The 27,992-nt window shown below is 58.5% G+C and overlaps 1 protein-coding gene across 1 annotated transcript; it reads left to right on the top strand.

The window, feature by feature from the left end:
- Window positions 1-1,163: 1,163 nt before the first annotated feature.
- Window positions 1,164-26,949, top strand: NDST1 (N-deacetylase and N-sulfotransferase 1). The gene is made up of 15 exons (XM_068162237.1): window positions 1,164-1,254; window positions 13,674-14,587; window positions 15,396-15,878; window positions 18,324-18,411; window positions 18,626-18,780; window positions 19,523-19,708; window positions 20,539-20,667; window positions 20,845-21,027; window positions 21,253-21,349; window positions 21,495-21,618; window positions 22,057-22,231; window positions 22,585-22,755; window positions 24,177-24,286; window positions 25,061-25,163; window positions 25,256-26,949. Exons 2-15 carry the CDS (start codon window positions 14,078-14,080, stop codon window positions 25,373-25,375), a joined length of 2,634 nt encoding a protein of 877 aa, XP_068018338.1. The 5' UTR covers window positions 1,164-1,254; window positions 13,674-14,077; the 3' UTR covers window positions 25,376-26,949.
- Window positions 26,950-27,992: the final 1,043 nt, after the last annotated feature.

Raw genomic sequence — 27,992 nt, 5'->3', positions numbered from 1 at the left:
GATTTCCATTCTTCTTTTCTTTTTGTTTATTTGTCTGCCCGTTTCAGTCGATTGAAATTGCTTCCTCGCCGCCCGTTACGGCAGGAGCCCTCCCGGAGCATTGCTTCCTAAACCAAACCCACCAGGCAGACCACCTCCTGCCCCATCTCATCCCCGCAGGCTGGGCATGAGTAGCGGTGGGGTCGTTTTCATGCGCTGCATCCCTTCCCAGGCGGGCAGCGGGATGGACCCGAGAGGCTCTTCCCGGGATTAACATGGGCTTGCTTCTCCTGCATCGCAGCGTGTCTGCACACGCCGGCAGAGCCCCCGGCAGCCTCCGCGGGGAGGACAGGGGCAGGAGCGGGGCAGCTGAGCCATGCTAAGCTCGTTTATCCCCTCTCTGAGGAATGAAGGGAATTTTGTGTATGTGTGCATGCAGGTCGCGGGGGGAGCAGCCAGCCCGTGACTCAGATCTGCACCTTGAGCTTGTTTTGGTGTCAGAGTGGAAAAGCTGAAACAATGATGCGATGTCCCAGCGCTCCGAAATCACAGCCGGGTTCTGCAGCTGGGGTGGAGGATGGGGACAATCTCAGGCTGACGAGTGGCTTCACGATCTGCCGCGAAGGACAGGCACACTGGGAGAAAGATAAAAGGGCTCTTTGTGGGAGACATCAGGCTGGCACCCAGTCACACCAAACTCGCTGCCTGGGCGGTATCCTGCGGGACACCCCCTCCTCTGCCCCCGCATCGTGCCACCCCGGGGAGCAGCCGTGAGAGCAGGGATCGGGTGGGAGCGTAGCCGGTACGGTCACCCGCAGCCCTGCCCCGGGGCGATGGAAGGAGCCCTCCCGTTAGAGCTCACCGCAGGGCTCATGGTCTTTCCCGCTGCCTCGGTACACGGGGGCTGGAGGCGGCTCTGGGAGCTGCGCTAGACGGGAGATCAGCGGAGCGGAGGAAGGGCAGCCCGGGGCGGGGGCAGCGCCTCTCGGCGCCCGTCAGCCCGCAGCCGGGGCTGCCCGCAGCCGGGGCTGCCCTCCGCCCTCCCCCGCCGGCGCCCGGTGCGTGCCGCCGCCCGGGCGGGGGGCCCGGCTCGGCCCGCGGGGCCCGGCGGGGGCCGGTCCGGGCGGGGGGCGGTGCCTGGCCGGGGCGGCGGGCGGGACGCGCCGAGCGGGGCCGGGCCCAGCGGAGCCGAGCGGAGCCCAGCCGAGCCGGGCGGAGCGGGCGGCGGCGGCGGCCTGGCGGAGCGGCGCGGTGCGGACCCGGCCGGGCAGGCAGGTACAGGCCGAGCGGGGCGGCGGGGAGCAGGCGGCGGCGCAGACAAAGGGCGGCCGGTGGCGCGGGCCGGGACCCGTCGGGCCTTGCCCCGCCGCCGGGCCGGGCTGGGGCGGGGGGAGCCGGGCCCGGGCGGGGGGAGCCGGGCCCCGCCGCCCTTCACCCCGCGCCAGCGCCGGGCACGGCGGCCCCCTTCGCGCCGCGCTCGGTGCCCCTCGGGAGGCGCTGGCCGCTCCTGCCCGGGGGTCCGGCGGGGCCTGCCCGGGACCGGCCGAGCCAGGGGTCAGGCGCAGAGCCCACCGAGCCCTGAGCGGCTCCTCGCGGCCTCGCGGTGCTGCCCTGCGCCGCTGTCTTTCTGCCGGCCCCGCGGCGGGGCTCCGCGCACGGAGACGCAGCCGTGCCCGGGGGTGCCCCCGCCCCGGCGATGCCGCTGCCTTCTCCCCGCGGTGTCCGTGCAGCAGGTCCGGGCCGTGGCTGGAGGAGTCGAGGCCGATCGGCGGCGCAGGCAGCGGGGCGTGGGGTGCGAGGCCTAAAGCAGCCCCACTCCGGAGGAGTGTGAGCGGCGTTAGGCAAAAATAATAAAGGATTGAGGGAGATCAGGGCAGCGCGGGCGAGAGCTGGTCTGGTGGTGCACGTCTCTTGGACAGCATGGCTTGGCCAGCCTGCTTTGGAGGCTCTGTAAAGCATCAGCCCCTCTGGAAGAGCTCCTGGCATTGACCTAGCCCCTGGTGATCTGCCGGCCCTCTCCTGCATCGCTACAGTTGATTTCCCCCGTGTCTTTTGTTTCTGGCTTCCACTGCCGGCCCCTGCAGACGGGGACAGCCAGCGATGCCCAGTGGTGCAGAAGCCGCACCAACTTGGCCACCTTTCAGTATCTCCTGGAAGGCTTTGCTTCCCGTCGGGGCTGGTGCTTGCTCCCAGCGCTGCCGTTGCATCCCAGGCTGAGGCTCTCCCTCCCGGCAGTGCTGGCCAGCCGCAGCTGCAGCACGCCGTGGGGCTGGTGGTCTTCCCGCCGCTGGTGCTTGCAGGGTTGGGAAGCTGGTGCCTTGCAGTGCCCCTTTGTCACCGACAGCCTCGAAGCAGCAGCTCTTCCCGCAGCAGAGCGGCATCTTTATTACTTTAATCTCAGGAGTGTTGTCTGTGCTGGGGCTGGGCTGGTGCAGACAGGGAGGTGAGCAGCCCCGTGCCTGCTCCTCTCAGCTCTGCCTGGGGACCACAGCTGAGGAAGTCGTCACTTTCCAAATAAAACAACCAGGACGAATTCAATAGGAAATAAGTTTCTTGCTTCTGAGTGAACTTGCCATGGGTGGAGAAGGAGGAAATTAAACAATAGAAGAAACGTGCAAGGTTTTATACAGCTGGGAAAAAAAACCCCACAGCCTTGGTGGCCTGTGGCAGGATGGCTGAGCATCTTCCTTTGGCCCGTGTCAGGCCTCCTGTTCAGCAAAGAGGGGAAGATGAAAGGTAATGCTCTCGTTTCCCAACGCCTCTCCACGCCTGAGGCATCTGAGCATGGGTGCAGGGAAGCCAGGACCTCCCACATTGCCATCCTGCTGCTCCCCAAGCCACTCAGCAGTGTCACTTCACTCGGCAAGGTGTGTGCCATGCCCCTGCTGGCTGCAGCCCCTAGATTCCTCCTTTCCTGCCTGGAGCCACTGTTGTGGGGCATTGGTTCTGACAGCAGAGCTCACACACACGAAGCCTTTCCTGCTTCCTGTGCCTTTGGGAAGCTGATGGGTCTGCTCTGATTGCATTTGGGTGGGAATGGAAATCCCATCCCGGCCAAACAGACTCTTTTTCACAGGTTGTTAAGGGCTTTTCCTCCCCTTTCCTTTCTGCAGGGCGCTGTCAGTGCTAGAGCAGGACATACTTGAGGCTCTGTTGGTGGTAATTGAAACAAAAGAAAAGAAGATGTCTCACAAATCAAACCCTAGGCTGGAACGAAGCAGGAATGATTAATATCTTCTCAGTAACATGTCATGGTGAAGTATGGCATAGCTGAGTGTGTCCCTGCTGCAGAGTGTCACCAGCACTGCCTGCCTCTCTCCATCTGCAGCCTTTCCAAACCAAGTTTGAGTCTGGGGACATCTCTGGGTGCCTGGGCTGGGGACAGAGAACCTTGGTCCCGCTGAGCATCCTATCCTGGGCACTTCTGGCTGGGATGGAGCTGCTCTCTTGGCTGCTCATGCTTTGGGGCTTTGCTTAAAAGGGGTTTTGTGGGATTTTGCCTCCCAGGTATATCTTCTAGAGTGGTTGTTTTCAATGTTTAGATGTCAAGGTAGAGCCTGCTGCAGTGAGGTTAGGAGGTAAGGCAGAGAGAGAAGCAGGATAATAAGCTCTTCTGTCTTGCAATTGCTTCATGGCCATGGTGGGCTGGGATTCCCAGTCCACCCTTATTGACATTTCCAGCTCTGCTCTTGAAGGCACTTTAGGACTTGAGGACTGCCCTTGGCTTTCTTCTGTGTTTCTGATGGAGGTGGTGGCATTGCATCATGTGTGTGCTGGTGGCTTTGGAACCTGAGGCAAGGGAAGGAGGACCCAAGTGGAGGGAAAATACGATGCCACTTACCCAGAGACCACCTCACAAACCTCAAGGGCTGTAACCACTCAGTCCCACCCTCTGTGCTCATTCCCAGGTGCAGAGGAGCAGGGCAGCCTTCATGCAGGGATCCCTGGAGGGACTCAGAGAGCCACACAGCAGGGATGTGGCCTGTAGCTTATGATTCATGTTGTTTTCCTGCAAAAGCCACCAGCTGTAATGGCAGAGCTTGCAGAAGATGAATCAATATTGAGCTGTACATCCCCCATGGGCCTGCTAGCTGAGCGGTGAGGGGACTGGGATTAGCTTGGTTGCTCTGTCCTCCCCAAAAGCAGCAGGACCTTGCAGCAGCACCCTGCCCAGGAAGGGGCTGAGATCCTTGGTGCTACCTTCAAGTGCCACGAGCCCTCATGGCGGGGTTTAGGAGGGTCAGCAGGTTCCTAAATGTGGGGTATCCCAGGAGGAGCTGCAGAGCTGCTCTGGTATTTATGTGAGGGGCTTGCCCAAGTTCAGGCCTTCTCCTGGTGGAGATGCAGGTTTTCTTGGGGAGACCAAAAGTCTCTCCCAGGGGCTCTGTTCTGTTGTCCTCCTCCTGCCAGGGAATACAAAATATCCTGGAAATCTCATTGCTGACGTGAAGCAGGGAAGACAAAGTGTTTTCTGTCTCTGGGCTTGGGCATGCTGAGGATTCTGAGTCCAGCAGGCTTGTCCCTCTCAGCTCCCTCTGCCACACAGGGAGATGTCTTTCACCTGACAGTCCTGGGGGATGCCAGCCCCCAGTGTGTCCCTGCTCCTTGGGGTAGCCTGCTGCTCTCTTGGCTCTGCCTCTCATGCCTTGGCCTTGGGAATATCCAGCCATTAGTCAACATCTCCTCAAGTATCTCCCTTCCTTCCTGACCACCCTCTGCTTCTTCACAGCCTCACACAGCCCTGCAGCCCCAGGGTTGGAGCCTGAAGGGGTGTGTTAAAAAGTGTCAGTGGCACAGCCCTGAAATACAGCTGCAGAACTCCACCAATGCCTGAAGTCTCAAGGTACAGCTCAGGCCCGTTTGTATCTCCTGCAGCAGCCCAGATTCCGCCCTTGGCTGCACTAGTGTGCTGCTGGCCTCCGGGATTTATGTTGGAGAGTGGGATCAAGGCCAGGAGGGAGGGAGGTTGTGTGTGATATCCATCCAGGATGTGCATTGCCTAATGCTTGGATGGGGACATGGAGCCCACATGGGCGGGGGGATGGCCCCAGATAGAGAATCCAGGAGTGGTGTGGTGCCCTGACCCAGCTGGCTGGTGGGATGTGAGGCAGCACCTTACTGGTGAGTTATTGGCCCCTACCCACTGGTGTGTGTGGAGCGGGCAGCACAGCGCTGGGACAGAGGTGCTGGTAGGGCATCAGGGTTTAGTTTCTGAAGCACTTGCTTTGGAGCCCCTGCAGAGGAGGAGAGGCCAGGGCTGATGGTGTAGTGTGGAAGCAGGTGCAGGCTTCCTGTGGACATGCTGCTGGGTTTGTGCAACCTCAGGCACGGATCTGGGTTAGGCTTGGGCTAACCTCAGATGTGCAGGCGAGAGACAGCTCTGGTACTAGCAGCCTCAAGGCTGCGCTCACAGGGGACAAGCTGGGCTTCAACAGCTTGGAGGGTGGAAACAAAAGACATCTTGCCAGTGTCTCCTGACCTCTGTGCTTGTTCCTGCTCTCTGCATTTCCCCAGAGCACTGCAGCCTCGGGTACTTTTTCAGGGTGGCAAAGTTTGTCTGTGGAGGTAATGTCTTTTATTAGCCTAACTTAAGACCTTTAGGAAAACACAGATGTGCTCTTGGGCCCCAGGAACGTGTCACTCTTTCCATCTGTCTCCATTGGTCTAATAAAAGATCTGACCTCCACCTGGCCTGGCTGTGACCTTGGAGCAGGCTGGCCCCAGGAGCACCCCTGCCTGTGCGTCAGTGTGTGCTGCCCAGCCTTCCCCAGAGGACCTGCCAGCCCACCAGCCGGCACCAGAGCACTCCTGTGCTCTCTGACTTCTCATCAGTGTTGTGTGCTCCTGGCCAGGGCTGTCCTGGCAGGCTGCAGGGAAGTGGAGGCTGAGCAAAGTTATCAAGGCATCAGGGAGGATGGATGCAGGCCAGTGGGAACATCCTCGGGAGCAGCTCGTGAAGGGATTCCTCCTGAGTGTGGGTTCTCCGTGAGCTGTGATTTTATGGATGCTGCTTGGCAGAAGTGCTGGTTTGGGGCCTGGTTAGCACTTGGCAGGGCAGTCTGCAGTTCCCAGAACAGCTGGTGGTTTTTCTGTGGTGAGGTGGTACTGCCCTCCTACCCACTTCAAATTCCCTGTAATGGGAAGCTGTGAGGGAAAGGGAGCAGCTGGCTGGTCCCATGGGGCTCACAGCACAGCCAGGGCCAGATCCCATGGGGGGGACTCACTGCTGCCTCGCAGCTCTGCCTGATCCAGCATCACCCTCGTGCTCCTGGCAGGACCAGCACCTCTGCAGGGGAAACAATCTGGCCAAGCAGAGTGTTGGAAGGAGCAAAAGGTGGTGTTGAGAGGGTTTCAGTCTGGGGTTGCTTTTTGGGGGTTGGAGTCCCTGTGCGACCTGCTGGTGACAGCAGAGGCTGCTGCTCCAAGGAAGTACAAAACCATCACGTGAGAGTGTTTTCCCTTTGTCCTTTCTCCTTTCTAAAATACTTGGAATTCAGGCCTTGCTTATCCAGAAAGGCTCTCTGGTGCTTGGAGAGCCACAGGAATGGACAGGGCACATTTCAAAGCAGGAAAACCCAATTCATTGAGTGGATTTTTCCTCCTCCCCCCCCCCCCCCCCCCCCCGCCCCCTGCGAACCCACTTAAAATTCACGGAGAGTTTTGTCAGTAAGAACCTGTTTCAATTAACAGACAAAAGAAACTCTCCTCGTTAAGTGCCTCTTTCAATTAAGGTTTGGGAGAATTCCCCCAGCTCTGCTTCTGAGGCTGTTCCCAAGGACTGAAGGGCAAAGGGAAGAGAAACAACCCGTGAAGGGCTCCAGCTTTTTGCTTTGGAGGGGGGGAGTGGAGCAGCGCAGCCTGAACCATAACCTCTGGAGTTGGGGTGTTTGGCTGGGAGAGTGGCAGGGAGCATTGGTGCTGGAGGGTGGGGTGCTGAGCCTGGCATCCCTGGAGCACAGGAAAGCTAATGACTGCTGCTAATTGCTGGCCTAGTTTATGGAGGAGGCCGATTTCATGTGGGTGTTGGGAGGTGAGGCAGAGCAGAGAAGCACTTTCCCAGAGCAGGGTGCTGAGGACAAGGCAGGTGGCAGCCAGCAGTGCCCAAGAATCAATCAGAAATGGGGTGTCCTCTCTGGTGGGTTCCTCTGTACAGCCTCAATAGCAGGGGGGGAGTGTGGCATCTTGGGGCTGGGAGCTGGGGGTTAGCAGAGGCAGGGCCTAGGCAGAATAGAACAGAATTAACCAGGTTGGAAAAGACCTTTGAGATCATCGAGTCCAACCTATCATCCAGCACCATCTAATCAACTAAACCATGGCACCAACTGCCTCATCCAGCACCTCCAGTGATGGTGACTCCACCACCTCCCTGGGCAGCCCATTCCAATGGGCAATCTCTCTTTCCATGCTGGTCTTCAAAGCCCCACTGCACGGGCTTGACAACTGCTCTGCCATGGGGAAAAAGAGTTTTAATCTTAGCTTTTCAGAAACCTCATCCAGCTCTTGGGGGATCTGTGTGGGTTTGTTGGGTTGGTTTTTTTTTTCATGTGTTGTTGTCTGGTGTGTTTAATTTTTTTTCCCTCCCCTAAAAAGTCACCAAATATTTGCAGTGATTTGCTGTGCACCAAACCTGCCTTCCCTTCCCCTCCCCCTGCAGGGAAAGAAGACTTTTCATTCACTCATCTCAGGTTCTTTCCCACAGGAGCAGGCAGGTGCTGGGCAGCCAGAGCTGGAGGTTTATTTCCAGAAGAGAGCAAGGTGTTGAGGGGAGTCCAGCAGCAGCAACCCAGTGGATGCTCTCACTGCTCACTCCTGCCTGGGCTTTGTAAATCAGGTCTTAAAACAGAGCTGAGGAAAAGGGAGGATTTTTCTGCTGAAGTCCCCCACTCCAGGGTGCAAATGTTCCAGACCTTGAATAAATCAGGGATAAATTTCCCCACTATTCCCTTGTGTTTGCTCCCACCCAGCCAGTGCCTGGATGGGAGAGGCAGAGCCGGGCAGGTTTGGTTGGGAGCAGCGCCGGTGGCTGCCGGTCCCTGCCTGTCCCGGGGGCAGCTGCTGAGGCTGCCCTTGTCCTTTCGTTTTGCACCTTTTGGGCAGCGGGGAAACAGGAGTGTCCCGAGGAGGGCGGTGCTGGGGCTGTCCCCCTGCCAGCAGCAGGGTTTTGTTCTCCCTGGCACGTTGTAAGTACTGTTTGCAAAGCGCTTAAGCAGCCTGTGTAATCTACCGCTAAGACTCTCCTTAGCTGGCTTTACAAACCCGCGGCCCCCGGCCCGAGCGGGCGGGCAGGACCAGCTCCCTGACTGACTGCTGGCTTTCTCCTCTCTGCATCCCCCTCCCCTGCCCAGACCCCCCTGTCTTTGCAGCCTGGCAGCGAGCAGCTGGGTGTCCCTAAAGCTCAGCCCTCCATCGGTGTCTCTTTGTGTCCATCCTGAAGGCTGGAGGCGGTGGGGGTGCCCAGGAAAATCCCCCCTGCACAGAATTGCAGGGTGGGCTGGCCAGGGCTGCCTTCCACCAGACTACATTGCTCAAGGCCCTGTCCAGCCTGGCCTTCAACACTTTCAGGGAGGGGGCAATGTGTGGGCAATGTGTGCCAGTGTCTCACCACCCTCACTGTAAAGAATATTTTCCCAATATCCAGGCTAAACCTCCCCTCTTCCAGCACAGAGCCATTGTTCCTCATGCTGTCACAACAAGCCCTTGCAAAAAGTCTCTCCCCAGCTTTCTTGTAGGCCCCCTTCAGGTACTGGAAGGCTGCTCTAAGGTCTCCCCTGAGCCCTCTCTTCTCCAGGCTGCACAGGCCCAGCTCTCACAGCCTGTCCCTGCAGGGAAGGTGTTCCAGGCCTCTGATCATATCTGTGGCTCTCCTCTGGACCCATGCCAGCAGTTCGATGTTCTATGCCATAAAAACAGTTGCAGCTTTTATGCTGTGCTTTGCCTTTGTCCTGTCCTGTACAGGGCTTCAGTCCCTGCTGAAGGAGCTCCTCGGAGGCGAGATGTGCCAGGAGCTGTGTGACCTGCTTCTCCCCATGCTTTTGTGCTGGTGTGCATCAGCACACCACCATCCACTGAAGCAAAAGAGTTCCATCTCCTTCTGCTGGTGCCTTCTGTTGGCCAGGGGACCCAGCCCTGCCCAGGGAGGGAGGTGATGGAGGCAGGGACAGGTGGTGGTCTTGTGCTCTTCCCCCATGCCAGTACTCCCAGCTCTTTGCAGGTATTTCTAGTGGCAGCTGCAGCCACTGCCATTCAGAGCTGACAAAGGCAGCAGTGCAGAGGTAGGTGTTTAAAAGCAGCCTTTTCACACCAGTTACCTTTTTGGTTTCAAAGCAAGCTCCCCTGCCCTAAGCTCACCCTTGTGTCTTGAATAATATGGTGGCATTAATCTCCTCTCTAAGGACATGCTTAGCTCAGTGGTTTTAGATCATCAGCCCTCTAAATATTACCAACAGAGTGAAAGGGATTCCCTCCAGAGGGAACCTATTGATAACATTTTTGGCTGCCTTTTGTGCATCTTTTGCAGGCAGTCATGACTCCTGGGCCAGCTGCAGGGCACCATGCCTCCTGGGGATGCTGGTGCAGATGCATGAGGTGTGAGAGAAATGGCAGGCAGGGTGAGCTGAGCACTGTCACCCTGCTGGGGACCAGGCTCCCAGCCTGTCCCAATCTAGACCTTCCAGTAGCCTTTTTCCGTCCAACAACCAAGTGGCAAACAAAGCAGAGGTGGCAGTGGGGTCAGGCAGTGATCGGATGTCTTGGAAGTGTTGAAGCAAGCAGAACCGACTGCAAATTGCTGAGCTGGGCACTGCAGTTTAGCATCCTGCCCCTAAATCCTCCTCCATCCAGGCTTAACCTGGAGAGGTAGAGGTGCCACAGTGGTAACAAGGTTGACAAGCCAGCAGCTGGCATGGTGGGGCTCACCCCAGAGCCATGGGGAGTGAGGAACAGGGGTGCCCACCTGAAGGGTGCTGCCAGGAGAGGAGAGGGGTGACCCATCTGGCTGCAGTGTTTAGGATATGGCCCCATCTCTGTGGGTCAAATGCTGGGGTTCTGTGAGATACTAAAGAGAGGAGTTGGGGTCCTTGCACATGCAGGGTCTTGGGGTCTGTTCTCTCTGAAGGTGGAGGCTGGGTCCCTGCCTCGCAGCCCCTTGCACGAGTGGTTTCTTGCCATGGTCACACCCGTGCTTTTGAGCTTACCTCCCATCCCTGGGCTGTGGGGTTGGGGCAGTTTGATTTATCTGACAGCTGGGACTTGTGAACTGCCTCAACTTGCACCTGCAGTTGGACCTATTGCACACACACCCCTCCTCTCCCACCCCCCAAATAAATCAAACCCTGCTGTGGTTATGTGCTGGGACAGCCCACCCTTCCCCCTCCGCCGGATCTGCTTGCATTTCCTTGCTTATATTTAATCTTCCCATTGCATCCCTGCAAAATCCCACCAGAGGTTAAAGGAAGAGCACTGAAAGCCACTGGGAGATGGTTTCATCCCCTCCAGTGCCCCTCTGCCTTTCCAGGGTAAGGTGGTGCTACAGGGAGCATTTGTGGCCAGTAATTCTGACCAAGGGGAATCCACCATCCTCAAACCACGCTGGGGGGTGGGGGGAGATTGAGAAAAGCTTTTCATTTTCCCCTTCCTCCTGCAGCTGTCTTAGATTTGAAGTGCTGATAGCTAGGGGCCCCTGTTGGGCTGCCTGCTTGCCCAAGGCTTGAATCCAGCTCCACAGGGTGCTCCGGGCTCCCAGCTGCGCTGGGAAAGCCGCTTGGACGCTGATTGTGTTTGTCAGGTCGGGTGGATTAAGAGTGCGGTGGCTAAGCTTCCTCACCCAGCCTCCTCTCCAGCAGAGCCTGGGCCAGTGCTTTGCTCAGAAACCTACCAGAAAGGAGCATTTTCTGAGGCTCTTTCTCCTGTGGTCTGTGCCGTGTGGCAGCGGCTGAGCGCCTGACTGTGCGATGGGAGCCTGCCAGCGCTGTACGGTGTTCCCGGAACCCTGAGGTCTGCCTGTGGGGCTTGGGCTGACATTTCCAGCTGCTGCCTCTTAAATAACCACCATGGTTTTAAAAGGCACCTGAGCAGCTTCTGAAAATCAGGTTAAAAGGAAGTTTGACTTTGGTTGTCACCTTGAGAGCTCCTGTGGTTGAGGTTTGGTTTTTTACCATCGCGTTGCCCTTTTTGTTTGAGAAAAGCTCTTGATCTTGAGAAGTTGTTTTGTGCCCTTGGACCCAAACCTGCTCCCTTCTCCATTCTGGAGCTGTTTTCTCTCCCACTGCAGCCAGGGATGACAGAATCATAAAGTATTTCAGTTGGAAAAGACCTCCAAGGTCATTGAGTCCAACTGTTAACCTAAGACCACCGTGGCCATTAAATCATGCCCTGTACACACATTGCCTGAACGTCTCCAGGGATCTTGACTCCATCACTTCCCTGGGCAGCCTGTTCCCATGTCTGACCACTCTTTCCATAAAGAATTTCCATAAAGATTTTTTTCCTGTTATTTTTCCAATCTAGACCTCCCCTGGCACCCTTTCTAGGCCATTTCCTCTCATTCTGTCACCTGACAGTAGGGAGAAGAGACCAACCCCCACCTTACTGCAACCTTCTTACTACAGCCTCCTCTTCTCCAGGCTAAACAATCCCAGTTCCCTCAGCTGCTCCTCACCAGACCTGTTCTCCAGGCCCTTCACCAGCTTTGCTGTCCTTCTCTGGACACACTCCAGCAACTTAATGTCCCTCCTGTAGTGAGTGGCCCCAAACTGCACCCAGCATTCAAGGTGCAACCTCACCAGTGCTGAGCACGGCTGCACAATCGCTTCCCTGCTCCTGCCGGCCGCACCACTGCTGACAGAGGCCAGGATGCTGGTGGCCTCCTTGGCCACCTGAGCACACTGTTGGCTCCTGTGTGCAGAGCTTTGCAGCCAGCAGCCTCTGGCATGGGGAGAACCCTGAGGCATCGCTCCAAGACCTCAGCATCCTCCCCGTGGAAGCGTTGCTCTGGCAGCCAACCGGCAGAGCAGGATTCCTGCCTGCTTCCTGCCTCCGTGGCGGCTTCCTGGGATGGGACGCTGCCTGTCCCGGGTCCTGGCTCACACCTGGCTGCTCCAGGGGTCCAGAGCTGGCTCCCTGCTCGGGCAGGTGTTGCCTTTGTGCTCCAATGTGGTAGCCTCCCCGGGGAGAGTCAGCCCGTGTCAGCCTGGAGATGCTGTCTGCAAAGGCTGGTCATTAAGTGCTGTAATTAAAGGCTCTTAGGAGAGGATGGGACTAAGGAAGCCCCCGTGGAAATGACAGTGGTGTAGGTGGGGGGCCCTGTTCCCATGCCCTCTGTGAGGATGGACACAATCCTGCCCATTGGCTGCTGGCTCTGGTGCTCAGCATCAAACCCACTGGCTGTCACTTGCCTGCCCATCACCACGGGAGTGAGGCTGCCAGCACCCACTGCTCCCAAAAGATGGAGAAGGCAGGAGTGGGATGGCATGGCCAGGCTGCTTGGTAACGTGGTCCTGGCTCTCTGCATCCCTAGGGATCATACCCAGGCAGGGGATCTTCCTCTGCATGGGAGCACATCCCTAAAATCAACATCCTTCTGTGCTTTGCCTCTCAGACCTGCCCCAAAACCCCAGTGAGGGTCTTCTCCTGGGGATGCTGAAGGTTTAGCCTAGCTGGAGGGGAGGAAGGAGAGAGGTGGGGCAGGGCACACCTCAGGGGGCTGAGCAGTGAAGGTGCCTCTTCTCTTGGTCCTGCCTGGAGATCATCCATGTGCACACAGCTAAATGACAAAGCAATAAACACAGGCGCTCTGCCGTGCCCAGCACTGCCACGCTGGCAGGGCTGGGAAGCGGGGCCTAGAGCAGGGCTCAGTGCTGGGAAGGGCAGGGATGACAGGATTACCCTGCCAAGCCCCAGCCTGTAATCCATGGCACCACTCAGCCAGCCACCCTTAATCCTGGTACGTGCCTGGCTGGTGTCAACAGGTTGCAGGCAGCTCTCCCCAGGCAGGCGCAGGGGCTCTTGCCCTTGTCCCCTGCTCTGGTGGCACGTTTGAGGGCAGTGCTGGGATGCACTGTGCCAACACTTTTATTTTTCCCTTAAACACACGGAGTGCCCAGCCCTGGGCAGCGTCATGACCCGGCAGGCAGTGCCTACCCTTTGTTTTTCCTTCACATTTATAACAAGGCCTTTCACAGGGAAGGGAACAATGTTCCCAAGGTCTCTACAGCTCCACATGGGAGCCCCCACCTGTGTGTCTTGGTGACCTTGGCTGCCAGCTCCTGTCTCAGCTTCATGCTGGCCATCTGCCCATGTTCCTCCCTGCCAGCTGGGAAGGGCAGTGGGGGACTCAGACCCCCTACCTCCCTGTTCTCCTTGCCACAGCCCTGCTCCCAGTGGGCAGACAGGAGAAGCAGGGCTGCTTCTCCACTTACTTGGTGCAACAGGGACTCATGACAGGGCTGGGAGCTCCCAGCTATAGCACCCTGGTGGTGCTGCCATGCCCTGGGCACACACAGCAACCGGGATCCCATGGCATGGGAGTGTGCTGCACTCCCACCCCATTGCCAGCACTGCTGGGAGCTCCTGGCAAGCCCTGGCACGCTGGCAAGCTCGCCGAGGGCTGTGCCGGGGCCACCGCTCTGGCACAAACAGAAGCCTGGGTGTTGGCACGGATGCCAGCCTCCCCTGCTCATCCCACCTCTCTCTCACAGGGCACCGAGTGGAGCTGGGGGTCTGGGGCGCCCTGGGGAGCTGCCATGCCTGCGTGCCCGCCGCCAGCCGTGCCCAGGCCGCCCGCCGCCCCCCTCGCCCCGCTGAGGCCATGGGGCTGCCGCTGCTGCCACCGCTGCCACCACCGCGGGGATTCTGGCTCGGCAAGGAGACTCTGGGTGCCTCTGCCATGGTGACATGAAGCGGACAGCGAGGGACGCCGGACTGCTGGAGGGGAGAGAGCCTGCAGAGGCAGCCTGCTAGACTTTTAATTTATTAGTAGCGTTCAACTTTTCTTTTGCCTGTTTTTTGGTTGGTTGGTTGCTTGCTTCTTCCCCTCCCCGGGTCTCTGGAGGGGAGGGGGTGGGCAGGGGAGGGGGCCCCACCTCGCCCCACGGATGCAAGGATGACTGTGCTGGCCAGGGCCCGGCGGGGTATCCGGCAGCTCTCTCCGCAGGTGGTCTTGCTCCTGCTCTTTGCCTTCTGCCTGCTCAGTGTTTTCATCTCTGCATATTATTTATATGGGTGGAAAAGGGGCTTGGAGCCCTCCGGGGACGCGGTGGGGCTGGACTGCGACGAGCCCAAGGTCGTCCCTTCCCGCTTGCTGCCGCTGAAGACTCTGAAGGTGGCTGACTCCTCTCGCACGGACCCCTTGGTGCTGGTCTTTGTGGAGAGTCTCTACTCTCAGCTGGGCCAGGAGATTGTGGCCATTCTGGAGTCGAGCCGCTTCAAATACAGGACAGAGATCGCCCCGGGGAAGGGGGACATGCCCACGCTGACCGACAAGGACCGAGGGCGCTTCGCACTCATCATCTACGAGAACATCCTCAAGTACGTCAACCTGGACGCCTGGAACAGGGAGCTGCTGGACAAGTACTGCGTGGAGTACGGCGTGGGCATCATCGGCTTCTTCAAGGTGAGGGGGGGCATGGGGCAAGCCAAGACCCCGGGGCCAGGCTGGATGTCAGCAGAGAGCTCCAAGGCCCTGCTGCCCTGCAGAGACTCTGCCCTTCCCCTGGCTTTCTGCCAGCCGCCTGAGTTGGTGTGGAGCTTGTCCACGGCCTGGCGTGGGGCACAGGCTACTAGCAGAGGGCACGGCCTTAGGCCTCTCCCTGTGGAAGGGCTGTGCACCTCTGGGATATTTGGGGGCAGTAAAAACACACCTCTGGCTTGGCATCCACTTGCTTTTAGCATCCAGTTTCTCAGCAGTGACCCTTGCTGGGGTTCACCAAAAGCATGATCAGGTATTTTACTTGGTGGCTGCCTCCCTGTCTCCTGCAGCACAGCCCCAGTGCTCTTTGCATGTTGAATGAGAATGTTCAAGGGGGACAAGGGCACCCCATGCTTAGGAGAGGAAGGAGAGAGACAAAGCATGTTGAATGAGAATATTCAAGGGGGACAATGGCACCCCATGCTTAGGAGAGGAAGGAGAGAGACAAAGAATGTTGAATGAGAATGTTTAAGGGGAACAATGGCACCCCATGCTTAGGAGAGGAAGGAGAGAGACAAAGCATGTTGAATGAGAATGTTCAAGGGGGACAAGGGCACCCCATGCTTAGGAGAGGAAGGAGGGAGACAAAGCACCCAGACCTCTGGGGGTGGTGAGCCACTTCCCCCCATGCCATGGCTGTTGGTGCCCCTGGTGAGGCTCTGTCTGCACAGCCAGTGTTGGGTGCTCCTCCCCAGCCTCCCATCTCCCCTAAGCCTCCATCTCCCCCACGCAGGCCAACGAGAACAGCCTGCTGAGCGCCCAGCTGAAGGGCTTCCCCCTCTTCCTCCACTCCAACCTGGCGCTGAAGGACTGCAGCATCAACCCCAAGTCTCCCCTCCTGTACATCACACGCCCCAGCGAGGTGGAGAAGGGCGTGCTGCCCGGGGAGGACTGGACTGTCTTCCAGTCCAACCACTCCACCTACGAGCCAGTCCTGCTGGCCAAGACCAAGTCGGCCGAGTCCATCCCGCACATGAGCGTGGACGCGGCGCTGCACACCACCGTGATGCAGGACCTGGGCCTCCACGACGGCATCCAGAGGGTGCTTTTCGGCAACAACCTCAACTTCTGGCTGCACAAGCTCGTCTTTGTGGACTCTGTCTCCTTCCTGACGGGCAAGAGGCTCTCCCTGCCCCTCGACCGCTACATCCTGGTGGACATCGACGACATCTTTGTGGGCAAGGAGGGCACGCGCATGAAGGTGGAAGACGTCAAGGTGCGGCTGGGGTGTCCTGGCCGGGTGGGCAGGGGGTGTACAGGGCTGTGCCTGCTCTGGAGTGCTCCAGGGAGGAGGAATAGAATAGAATAGAATAGAATAGAATAGAATAGAATAGAATAGAATAGAATAGAATAGAATAGAATAGAATAGAATAGAATAGAATAGAATAGAATAGACCAGACCAGACCAGACCAGACCAGACCAGGTTGGAAAAGACCTTTGAGATCATTGAGTCCAACCCATCACCCAACACCATCTAATCAACTAAACCATGGCACCAAGTGCCTCATCCATCATCTTTGGATGATGGGTTGGACATGATGATCTTGAAGGTCTCTTCCAACCTGGTCTATCCTATTCCTATTCCTATTCCTATTCCTATTCTATTCTATTCTATTCTATTCTATTCTATTCTATTCTATTCTTAAACACCTCCAGTGATGGTGACTCCACCACCTCCCTGGGCAGCACATTCCAATGGCCAATCTCTCTATGAAGAACTTCCTCACCTCCAGCCTAAACCTCCCCTGGCACAGCTTGAGACTTTGTCCTCTTGTTCTGGTGCTGGTTGCCTGGGAGAAGAGACCAACCCCCACCTGCCTACAGCCTCACTTCAGGTAGTTGTAGACAGCAATAAGGTCTCCCCTGAGCTGCTTCTTCTCCAGGCTAAGCAACCCCAGCTCCCTCAGCCTCTCCTCATGGGGCTGTGCTCTGGACCCCTTTCCTCTCCCAGCACGTCCCCTGGTGTGGTGGGTTGAAATTCCCCCCTACTCCCAACAGTTTGGAAGCAAATGAAGCTGTATTTACAGGCAAAACTACAATCTACAATGAAATGCAAGGAATATGTACAAAATACACAGCACAAGAACCCCCTCTGGCCAAAAACCAGGGGAGCTGCTAATAGCTTCTCTCTCCCTGAGCACCTCCTTACCCCCTTGGACACAAAGGGACAAGAGAAAAGGGCAGAGATGTTAGAACTTAGCCAAAACAATGCAGCCAAGGTCAAGCAGAAGCCAGCAGAAGCACAAAGTTAGTATCTCCCAGAGTGAAGAAGCCAAAAGAGAGGGAGATTGTTTTGTACAACTGCTTTAAGTCTGTTACCTCTCCAATGGGATTGTTTAGAACCATCATTATCTTCCTTTTTACCCCCAGTAGTGATTTAATTACATTCTGCCACCTTCTGTTCAAGATCTGTAGAAAATTTTAAAGGGACAGCCTGAAACTCCTGCCCCTGGCCACCTGGGAGTCCCTCTGCAGAGCTCCCAGGGGCACAAGTCCTTGGGCTGGTGTGGCAGCTGTCCCCGTGGCTGTGTGCTGAGGACTCGAAAATGGGTCAAGAACTGGCAGGAGGGCCAGGCCCAGAGAGTGGTGGTGAATGGTGCCACAACCAGCTGGCAGCCAGGCACTAGTGGTGTCCCCCAGGGATCAGTGCTGGGCCCCAGCCTCTTCAATATCTTTACTGATGATCTGGACGAGGGCATTGAGTCCATCAGCAGTAAGTTTGCAGGTGACACCAAGCTGGGGGCAGGAGTTGATCTGTTGGAGGGTAGGAGAGCTCTACAGAGGGACCTTGACAGGCTGGACAGATGGGCAGAGTCCAATGGGATGAGATTTAACAAGGCTAAGTGCAGGGTTCTACACTTTGGCCACAACAACCCCATGCAGTGCTACAGGCTGGGGTCAGAGTGGCTGGAGAGCAGCCAGGCAGAGAGGGACCTGGGGGTAGTGGTTGATAGTAGGCTGAACATGAGCCTGCAGTGTGCCCAGGTGGCCTGCATCAGAAATAGTGTGGCCAGCAGGAGCAGGGAGGTCATTCTGCCCTGTGCTCAGCATTGGTTAGGCCACACCTTGAGTCCTGTGTCCTATTCTGGGTCCTCAATTTAAGAAGGTTGTTGAGATGCTGGAAGGTGTCCAGGGAAGGGCAACAAAGCTGGGGAGGGGTCTGGAGCACAGCCCTGTGAGGAGAGGCTGAGGGAGCTGGGGCTGCTTAGCCTGAAGAAGAGGAGGCTCAGGGGAGACCTTCTTGCTATCTACAACTCCCTGAAGGGAGGTTGTAGCCAGGTGGGGGTTGGTCTCTCCTCCCAGGCAACCAGCACCAGAACAAGAGGACACAGTCTCAAGCTGTGCCAGGGGAGGTTCAGGCTGCATATTAGGAAGAAGTTCTTCACAGAGAGAGAGATTGGCCATTGGCATGTGCTGCCCAGGGAGGTGGTGGAGTCCTGGAGATCTTCAAGAAAAGCCTGGGTGAGGCACTGAGTGCCATGGCCTGGTTGGTTGGATAGGGCTGGGTGATATGCTGGGCTGGGTGATCTCAGAGGTCTCTCCAAGCTGGTTGGTTGGATAGGGCTGGCTGATAGGCTGGGCTGGGTGATCTCGGAGGTCTCTCCAAGCTGGCTGGTTGTGTGCTTCTGTGCCATCTTGCTCTGCCTCCTCCTCCCCCAGGCGCTGTTTGACACGCAGCAGGAGCTGCGCACCCACATCCCCAACTTCACCTTCAACCTGGGATACTCAGGGAAATTCTTCCACACGGGTGAGGAGGGCAGGGGGATGGCTTTGCGTGTCGGTGCCGCGCGGCTGGGGCACAGGCTGGTGCTCACAGACGCTGGGTCTGGGGCTGCAGAGGGTCCTCAGGCATCCCACCCTGCTGCCCCCCATCGCCAAGAGGGGCTGCTCCTCCCTCTGGGCCGGCTGCTCAGGCGCAGTTCTGCCGTGCCTGCTGGTGACGGTGAGCATCCTGCCTGCAGGTACCGATGCTGAGGATGAAGGAGACGACCTTCTGCTGTCCTATGTGAAGGAGTTCTGGTGGTTCCCCCACATGTGGAGCCACATGCAGCCTCACCTCTTCCACAACCAGTCGGTTCTCGCTGAGCAGATGACCTTAAACAAGAAATTTGCTGTGGTGAGTAAGATGCTGCCTGTGGGGGTGCTTATGGTGGGGCAAGACAGGAGAAGCAGGATGAAGAAGCTTCCCCAGGGGCCTGGGTGATGGTCTCTGTCAGCTGGGATGCAGAGGTCCAATCCAGGGTGGTGTGGGTTGGGTGCTCAGCCTGGTGTGGATTGTTGCTGTGCCAGCCAGACAGTGAGGCTGGAACCTTGTACCACGATGCTCTGGCTGATGGAAGCTCCCTCTGCAGGCCGAGCTGTCAGGGACAGGTTTGGTTTGTAGAGGCAGGCTCTGGCCTTCAGCTTGGTGCTGGCTTGTCCATGCTCTTGGCATTTACGTGGCCCTGACAAAGCCAGCTTGAGGCCAGACCATCCCTGCTTGGGATGGGCAGTTTCCCAGGCTGTTTGACATCTGCTGGTACAGACCAATTGACAGCTCTGCACAGATGGGTCTGCTTGTTCTCCACAGAAGAGCTTTGCTGCTGTTCTCTTGGTGACCGCAGCAGTGGCAGGGCTGAGGACGGTCCATGTAAAACACAGCACTCAGCACATCTGCCTCTGGGCTCCCTCTTACAGAGACAGCCCTGGGCAGAGGAGGATATGTGGGCACTGGCCCACACCGGCCTGGTGGCTCTCCAGGGGCATGCATGGACAGTTGGTGGTTAGGAATGGGCACTCCCTTGGGGAGAGATCGGATTTACCTGGAACAGTGTGGGTCTGGGGTCTCCAGGGTGACCCACTCCCCACTCTCCTTGCAGGAGCATGGCATCCCCACTGACATGGGCTACGCCGTGGCCCCTCACCACTCGGGGGTGTACCCTGTGCACGTGCAGCTGTACGAGGCTTGGAAGCAGGTCTGGGCCATCAAAGTGACGAGCACGGAGGAGTATCCCCACCTGAAACCCGCTCGCTACCGCCGCGGCTTCATCCACAGCGGCATCATGGTAGGTGCCCAGGGTTCAGCTCAGCTGCTGCTGTGCCCTCGCCTCCTCCACCACACCCCAGCGCCCCCACCAGCAGCTCTGAGTGCTGCTGGCTGCAGGGGCGATGCCCTCTGCTCATCCTGCACGGAGGAAGGTTGTGTAAGGACAGTTTGTGGCTTCTCCCATCTGACCACTTCCATTCTGGTGAGACCCCACCTGGAGTACTGCCTCCAGTTCTGGAGCCCCTATTACAAGAGAGATCTGGAGGTTCTGGAAGGTGTCCAGAGAAGGGCCATGAGAAGGAACAGAGGGCTGGAGCACCTCTCCTGTGAGGACAGACTGAAGGAGTTGGGGCTGTTCAGTCTGGAGAAGAGAAGGCTCCAAGGTGACCTCATTGTGGCCTTCCAGTATCTGAAGGGGGCCTACAGGAAGGCTGGGGAGGGACTGCTCAGGATCTCAGGTAGTGATAGGACTAGGGGGAATGGAATGAAGCTGGAGGTGGGGAGATTCAGGCTGGAGGTGAGGAGGAGGTTCTTCACCGTGAGAGTGATGAAGCCCTGGAATGGGTTGTCCAGGGAGGTGGTTGAGGCCCCATCCCTGGAGGTGTTTAAGCCCAGGCTGGCTGAGGCTCTGTCCAGCCTGCTCTAGTGTGGGGTGTCCCTGCCCGTGGCAGGGGGGTTGGAACTAGATGATCCTTGTGGTCCCTTCCAACCCTTCTATAATCCTTTGTGGGTAGCAGGAGTCATGTAGAGGGTGGTGAGAGGCAGTGGAGCCGGTCCTGGCCGCTGAGGGGTTGAGGTCTCCCTTTTGGTGTGTCAGAAGGGGATGCTCCATCCCTGCCTCTCTCCCAGGTACTCCCCCGTCAAACCTGTGGCCTCTTCACTCACACCATTTTCTACAACGAATACCCTGGGGGCTCCAGTGAGCTGGACAAAATCATCAACGGGGGGGAGCTGTTCCTCACCGTGCTGCTCAACCCCGTGAGTACCGCTGCCCGCCCGCCCGGGCGCAGACCGACAGCCGCCTCGCGCTCGCCTCTCCCCCAGCGCCGCTCTGGGAGATGGCTCTGATCCTCTCAGCCAAGGTGGGAGCCCTTTGGGTGGAACAGGTGCCCAGGTGAGGCTCTGCTGACCCCTGCTCTGTCCTCTGCACTTCAGATCAGCATCTTCATGACCCACCTGTCCAATTACGGCAACGACCGCCTGGGTTTGTACACCTTCAAGCACCTGGTTCGCTTCCTCAACTCCTGGACCAACTTGAAGCTCCAGACGCTGCCACCCATGCAGCTAGCACAGAAATACTTCCAGATCTTCTCTGAAGAGAAGGACCCGCTGTGGCAGGTACCCTTTGTGCATGCAATGGAGGAAATAGGGGCGGGGGGGGTGGTGTTTCACCTCTTTGTGGTGCTGTGAGTGGTGCCAGGAGAGAGTTTGCCCCACAGACCTGCAGATAAGCCTGGTCCTTGCCCTGCTTGCTGAGCAGCATGGCCTCCCTGTGTGTCTGTTTTGGCTGGAGGGGCTGAGCAGAGGTGCATGGTCCCATCCAGGCTGTCCTGTCTGTTCCAGGATCCCTGTGAAGACAAAAGGCACAAAGACATTTGGTCCAAGGAGAAGACCTGTGACCGGTTCCCGAAGCTCCTCATCATCGGGCCTCAAAAAACAGGTGCCTGCCTTCACCCTTGGTGCCATGAGCATGTCAGGAAGCTTGCCAGCTCCACCTGACACCCCCAAAGGGCCCTCCTGCCCTGAAGCAGAGCCTAGAGGGAGGTTTGGCCCAAGCCAGCTCTTGCTTTTCTGTCTGTCTGAAGGAACGACTGCCCTTTATCTCTTCTTGGGGATGCACCCAGACCTGAGCAGCAACTACCCCAGCTCAGAGACCTTTGAGGAGATACAGTTCTTCAATGGACACAACTATCACAAGGGCATTGACTGGTAGGTCTCCCCATCCTGGGAGCTGAGCTGGCAGTGCCAATTCCTTTGGGAACAGAAGCAGCAGTGTCATGAGCTTTCCCATCAGCCTTGCAGCCACCAGGCGCTTGGCAGAGGGCACCTGGGTGCCGTGAGGTGGGACAGATCCCCCTTCAGGCCATCACACCACTGTGGTTTATCCCTGAGATGTTGTTCTGCCCTTGGAAGAAGCCAGGCTTGTGTGCATCTGCTGCCCCCTGGTTCTGGAGTCTGCTCGGGGAATCTCATGAGGCCTGGTGCTCCAGAGTGGCTGGAGGGGATTGTGGAGCCCCAGGAAGGTGTCAGACCTGGGGGGATCCTGCAGGCTTAGTGCTTGGTACAGAGTGACATGTCACTTGTGGGGCAGGTGCAGGGGACACCTTGTGCTACCTGTCTGCCTGCCTCACTCTGTGCCTCTCCCAGGTACATGGAGTTCTTCCCCATCCCCTCCAACACCACCTCCGACTTCTACTTCGAGAAGAGTGCCAACTACTTTGACTCGGAAGTGGCTCCCCGGCGAGCTGCAGCCCTGCTCTCCAAGGCCAAGGTCATCACCATCCTCATCAACCCTGCAGATCGAGCCTACTCCTGGTACCAGGTGAGCTGCCCACCCCTGCCTCTCCCCTGGCTCGAGGGGTGTAGTGGGTAAAGGGCTTCCCTCTGGCAGCCTGGCCTGGGAGGTGGGCTGGCTGGGACACCACACAGCGCAGGAGGACATGGGGGTTGGGTTGCCTCCGGAGCAAACCTGCCTTGCTCACTCCTGTGGTCCTGTGTGAGGGCCTGGGAGCCACAGGGCCTTGTGGGCAGCCTGGGGTTTGGGTTGCCTGGGAAGCAAACCTGCCTTGCTCACTCCTGTGGTCCTGTGTGAGGGCCTGGGAGCCATGAGGCCGTGTGGGCAGCCCAGGGGTTGGGTTGCCTGGGGAGCAAACCTGCCTTGCTCACTCCTGCCAGCACCAGCGAGCCCACGACGACCCTGTGGCCCTCAAGTACACCTTCCACGAGGTGATCACGGCGGGAGCCGAGGCCGCGCCGAAGCTCCGCGCCCTGCAGAGCCGCTGCCTGGTGCCAGGCTGGTATGCCACCCACATCGAGCGCTGGCTCAACAGCTACCACGCCAACCAGGTATGGTGCCAGCGCCCCTGGGCAGGCTGTGAAGGGAAGGGGGTCCAGCTGTGAGGGTGCCTCTGTGGGAGTTGCTTTTCACAGGGCCGCAGAGCCAGCCAGGTGTGAAGAGGCCTCCGAGGTCACCAAGTCCAACCCGAGCCCGAGCTGATTGACCAGACCATGGCACTAAGGGCCTCAGCCAGGCTGGTGTTAAACACCTCCAGTGGTGGTGACTCCACCACCTCCCTGGGCAGCACATCCCAATGGCCAATCTCTCTGTGAAGCACTTCTGTCTAACATCCAGCCTAAACCTCCCCTGGCACAGCTTGAGACTGTGTCCTCTTGTTCTGGTGCTGGTTGCCTGGGAGAAAGAAACCAACCCCCACCTGGCTACAGCCTCCCTTCAAGTAGTCATAGCCAGCAATGAGGTCTGCCCTGAGCCTCCTCTTCTCCAGGCTTTCTTATGCCCTGAAAACCATGGAGGGAGGAGTGCAGGTACTTGGAGAAGGGATAAAGGGGAGATACTGTGCAAGAAGGAAACCTTTGTAGTGTGAGGTTGGTGATGGGGTGAGGGGCAGTGGTTTCAAACTAGATAAGAGCAGGTTTAGGTGTTAGGGATAAGTTATTTACCAGGAGGGTGGTGGAACACTGGAACAGGTTGCCTGGGGAGGCAGTTGAAACTCCATCCCTGGAGATATTCAAGGTGAGGCTCAACAGGGATCTGAGCAACCTGATCTAGTTGAGGATGTCCCTGCTGACTGCAGAGGGGGTTGGGCTGAATGACCTTTGGAGGTCCCTTCCAGGCCAGCCCATTCTGTGATTCCATGGATGATGCATGAAGCTGTCCTTGTGCCAGTCCTCTGGCAAAGCAGGGCTGAAAGGCAGCTGTGGGGTGGAGGACTGTGGGTGGCTCTGCAGGGTCACCCACCGCTCACCAGCCACTCTTGGCCACAGACTCCAGCAGGGCTACCCTGTCTGGTGTCACTGGCATTGAAGCAGGACAGAAACAGTGGTCAGAGCTGCCCATGGTTTGAGCTGCCTGCAGGGGAATGGGGGCTGTGACCTGCCCAGCAGAGCGCTGCTGTGGTGCCTGGGCTCAGCCCCTGCACGATTTCTCCACCACCCTTTCGCCTTACAAAGCCTGTTTGCTGTCTGCTGCTGGGGTGATTGCTGTGCTCTGCAGCTGCTGTCAGGTGCAGTCCTGGCTGGCTGTGGGTTGGGTGGCCCTGAGCTGAAGCTCTGCTGTTGCCCTGGATGAATCCTGGTCCTGCCTTTACTTTGCATTTCCCTGGCTCCCGGTGCAGCACATTGGCGCTCAGAAAGGGGCCCCCGTGTGGGCTGGTGGCAGGTTTGCCTCCAAGATGGCCAAAAGTGTTGTTCCCCAGGAGAGAGGGGCTGGGAGCCAGCAGCACCTCACTGCCCTGCCTTGCTCCCTGCAGATCCTGGTCCTGGATGGCAAGCTGCTCCGAACAGAACCTGCCAAAGTGATGGAGACAGTCCAGAAGTTCCTGGGTGTGACCAACTTCATTGATTATCACAAGACCCTGGCGTGAGTCTTTCCCTGAGCTTCTCCAGCCTTTGCTCCTGCTGCAGCAGGGTTGCCCCTGGGGACACACACTGCTGCCCTGGGACAGCCCCCAGCCCTGGAGCTCACCACAGAGCTGGTTCTGATCAGAGCTGGTTTGAAGGAGGTCTTTTGCCCTGAGGCCAGAAGAGCAGCTCCTCGGTGCTGTGACCTGCGCTGGGGTAGCTGCAATCAGAGCTGACATTCCAGAAGCAGCCTGCTTTGCTCTGCTCCTGGAGTAGAGTTCAGGGGGGTGTTCCTGTTGTGGGTGACAGTGTTGAACCCTGGCACCCCAGCTCCTCATGCATACACTGCAGAGCAGCTCTTGCTGCTTGGCCATCTGGCACCTCTGTGAGTGTCACCTTCCTCTGAGCCTTCCAGACATTGAGGCCCACTGGGGGAAGCAGGAACCTCCAGAGCTCCCACAAAATGAATGATTTCCCTCTGTGCAGGGTTTGCCCATGAAGATGGCTGCTCTGAGTCTGCAGCTGGGTGCCATGGGGCTCATGAGGGCGTCCAAGACTGAAGGTGCCACAGAAAACAATGATTAAACCCAGAGAGGGCCTCTTGCCCCTTCAGCAGGGCTGCTGGCTGTGCAGCTCAACCTCTTGTGCCAGGGGGGTGATAATGAGCTGCTAGCTGGGATGTGGGTTAAAAAGAGGTGGGAAAGTGCCCCAATGCAGGGCTGAGCAGCCCCTGTGGGACTTGGTGGGACAGTGGGGGGAGTGTGAGGGGTGAAGCAGAGCTCTCACTTCACAGGTTTGATCCAAAGAAAGGCTTCTGGTGTCAGCTTCTGGACGGAGGGAAAACAAAGTGCTTGGGAAAGAGCAAAGGGAGGAAGTACCCTGAGATGGACTCGGATGTGAGTAGGCAGAAAGCCTCCTGGGAGGGTCCTGAGCGGGGTGGTGGGCTGGGGGCTGCCCCCCTGACCCTCCTGTCCGCTCTCCCCTGCAGTCACGAGCCTTCCTGCGGGACTACTACAGGGACCACAACATAGAGCTCTCCAAGCTGCTCTACAAGATGGGGCAGACGCTGCCCACCTGGCTGCGGGAGGAGCTGCAGAGCACCAGGTAGCTGCTGCCTGCTGCCCACCCAGCAATACCTGAGCGGGGGGGACCCCTGCAGCCGGCAGGACCCTCCTCAGCAATACCTGGCCGTGGCCTCGGAGGGGACCCCCGCAGCGGACACCGGTGCCGGCGGCTGCCCCGGCGGCAGCCTGGCTGCGGTCCCTGCGCTGCTGCCTGCCTCCTGCCCCACCCCCTCCCCCTTTCGGTCTGCTTCTCCCTTTCTCATGGCTGGGGTGAGGAGATCAAAAGGTGAGGTCCCTTCCTGCTCTCCTCCAACGTGGGGAAGTGGCACAGGTTCCCCTTTTCTCGGCCCAAAGTGGGTTCCCACTGCCCCGGGCCTGAAGGCAGGGTCGGAGCTGCCCTTCACCTCCTGGGCTGAGGGTGGAGGAGCTGCTCTGGGAACGCTGGAGCTGACTGCTGGGCTGGAGCAGAGGAGCAGAAGCTGGTGGAGACCTAAAGCATGCCCTACGCCTGCCATCACCCCCCAATGGCAGGCAGCCAGAAGGTTTGCTGGATTCTCCTGACAGCCACTTGGAAAAGCTGCAAACGAGCTGGGTTTCTCCTTGAGAGACTGTGGGCACGATTTCTGTGGTCATCTCCCTTCATTTCCAAGCTCCTCTTCCTCCCCCTCTATGGGCAGCGCGGTGGGACTGCAGCTGAGCAGGAGAAGGGGCTGGAGTGCTGGCCCTGGTGCGCTGGGCCTCAGCGTGCTCCTGTGTCCCCAGCCCCCACCCTGCAGTCTTGTACACACGTGGTGTTTCCTGTGGTAAAGCCAAGTGGTGGTGCCCAGAGTCCCCTGGCACAGAGGGGAGCCAGCCCTTGGGGACAGGGTGAAGGCTGGGATAATGGCAATCAGAAGGATGCTGAGAACTTCAAACCTCTTGGATACTACAAGCAAAAGTATTTTAATAACGCTGGGGAGGGGGAGGAGGGGGAGGAGGGGAAGGAGGGGGAGGAGGGTGCATTTGGGTCCCATTTGGCAAGGGGGTTGCTGGGTGTTTTTTTCTTCAGTGCCAGAATTTGTACCTAAACTCTGAGGGTGTTACCAGCTCCCTTTGGCTGTTGGAGGTGATGTGGAGAGAGGCCAGTGGGGAGCTGGGGGAGGGTTGCCCAGCTGCAGCTGTGTCTGCGTACCGGCGGTGCTGCATGGGGAGGCAGCCCCAGCTCTGCCTCTCCCACCCTGGCCCCTGGGGTTTGCTGCTGGGGCTGGCAGATGGGTCTGAGCCATCACAGGTTTCCAGGGAGAAGGGCCCAAGTTTCCCTTCAGCTGGAGCTGCTCCACAAGGTGTGAGGTGGCAGCAGTTGCTGCTGGAGGTGGGCACAGCACTTGGGGTGCTGCCCTCACCTCCGGAGTGGTCTGGGGCAGCAGGGCAGGGCAACATGGCTTTTGCCATGGGTAATAGAGGGGAACCCCCCCTGCTTCTCATCTGGTTATTTGAGGACCCTCTCTGGCCACCTGTGGGGTCAGGGGGGGCCTGTAGCTGCCCTCTGCCCCTCCATGGGATTCGTCAGGAGGCTCCCAGGTGCTGCTGTAGGGTCCTGTTGAACCAACTGCTAATAAACTGGGGGGCTCTGGTTTTACTTGATGGTTGTTGGCTGTTTCCTCTCCTTGCTGGTACAATCCAGCCACAGAATCACAGCATGTTAGGGGCTGGGAGGGACCTGTAGAGATCATCAAGTTCAGCCCTCCTGCCAAAGCAGGGTCACTTGGGGCAGGTCACACAGGAATGCATCCAGGCAGGTTTTGAAAGTCTCCAGCAGAAGGAGGCTCCACAATCTCTGGCAGCCTGCTCCAGGGCTCTGTCACCCTCACCATAAAGTGTCTCCTCATGCTGAGGTGGAACCTCCTGTGCTCCAGCTTGTGCCAGTTGTTCCTTGTCCTGTCACTGGGCACCACTGAAAAGAGCCTGGCACCTACATCTTGACACCCACCCCTCAGGTATTTATAGGCGTTGGTAGGATCCCCTCTCAGCCTTCTGCAGACTAAACAGCCCCAGGGCTCTCAGTCCTACCCCCAGGGGGGTCCTGTCTGCCTCTGGGGGGCTTGGAGCCCGATTTTGGGGGAGATGTGGGGAGGAAGGGGGAGCTGTGTGGGAGCAGCCTTCCATTCACGAGGTGGCAGCAGTTGCCTAGCCCTGGATCCAGCCGCGGTGTGCCTGGCGTTCCCAGGATGGGCCCTGCAGCCGTCTGGGACTGCCTCCAGCACCGACTGTGTGAGCGCCGGGGCAGGGCTTTGGGGGGGCCGGGGGGATCCCCACTTACTTTCTCCCCCCCGGCTCGATTCGTCGGTGGCTGCCTGCCAGAGCCTGCCCTGCCTGTCTGCTGCCTCCTTCCACAGCCTGGCCCCTGCGAAGCGCTGGAGGAAACGAAGCCGGAGCCTAATGAATCCCAGCCGGGGCTGTTTGAAGCTGTCCGAGTGACAAACGATGTGCGGGGCTGCGGCGCTGCCGGGGCCGCCAGCCCGAGGGGAGGGGGCTGCCTGCCTGCCCCCCTGCCGCTGCCTGCCCCCCTGCCGCTGCCTGCCTGCCCCCCGGCCGCTGCCTGCCCCCCGGCCGCTGCCTGCCTGCCCCCCGGCCGCTGCCTGCCTGCCCCCCTGCCGCTGCCTGCCTGCCCCCCTGCTGCTG

The sequence above is a fragment of the Melanerpes formicivorus genome, unplaced genomic scaffold (assembly GCF_026170545.1).
Source record: "Melanerpes formicivorus ecotype bairdi unplaced genomic scaffold, bMelFor1.0.p_v2 SCAF_2, whole genome shotgun sequence".
NCBI lineage: Eukaryota > Metazoa > Chordata > Aves > Piciformes > Picidae > Melanerpes > Melanerpes formicivorus.
Note: the sequence above shows the minus strand (reverse complement) of the source record. Positions and strands in the feature narration are given on the sequence as shown.

Bases quoted from the DNA above. Each gene is read 5' to 3' on its own strand.
- NDST1 (XM_068162237.1), top strand. From the start codon at position 14,078: ATGACTGTGCTGGCCAGGGCCCGGCGGGGTATCCGGCAGCTCTCTCCG. The intron at 18,412-18,625 runs GTGAGGAGGGCA...TCCTGCCTGCAG, and splicing joins AGGGAAATTCTTCCACACGG to GTACCGATGCTGAGGATGAA. The intron at 25,164-25,255 runs GTGAGTAGGCAG...TCTCCCCTGCAG, and splicing joins ACCCTGAGATGGACTCGGAT to TCACGAGCCTTCCTGCGGGA.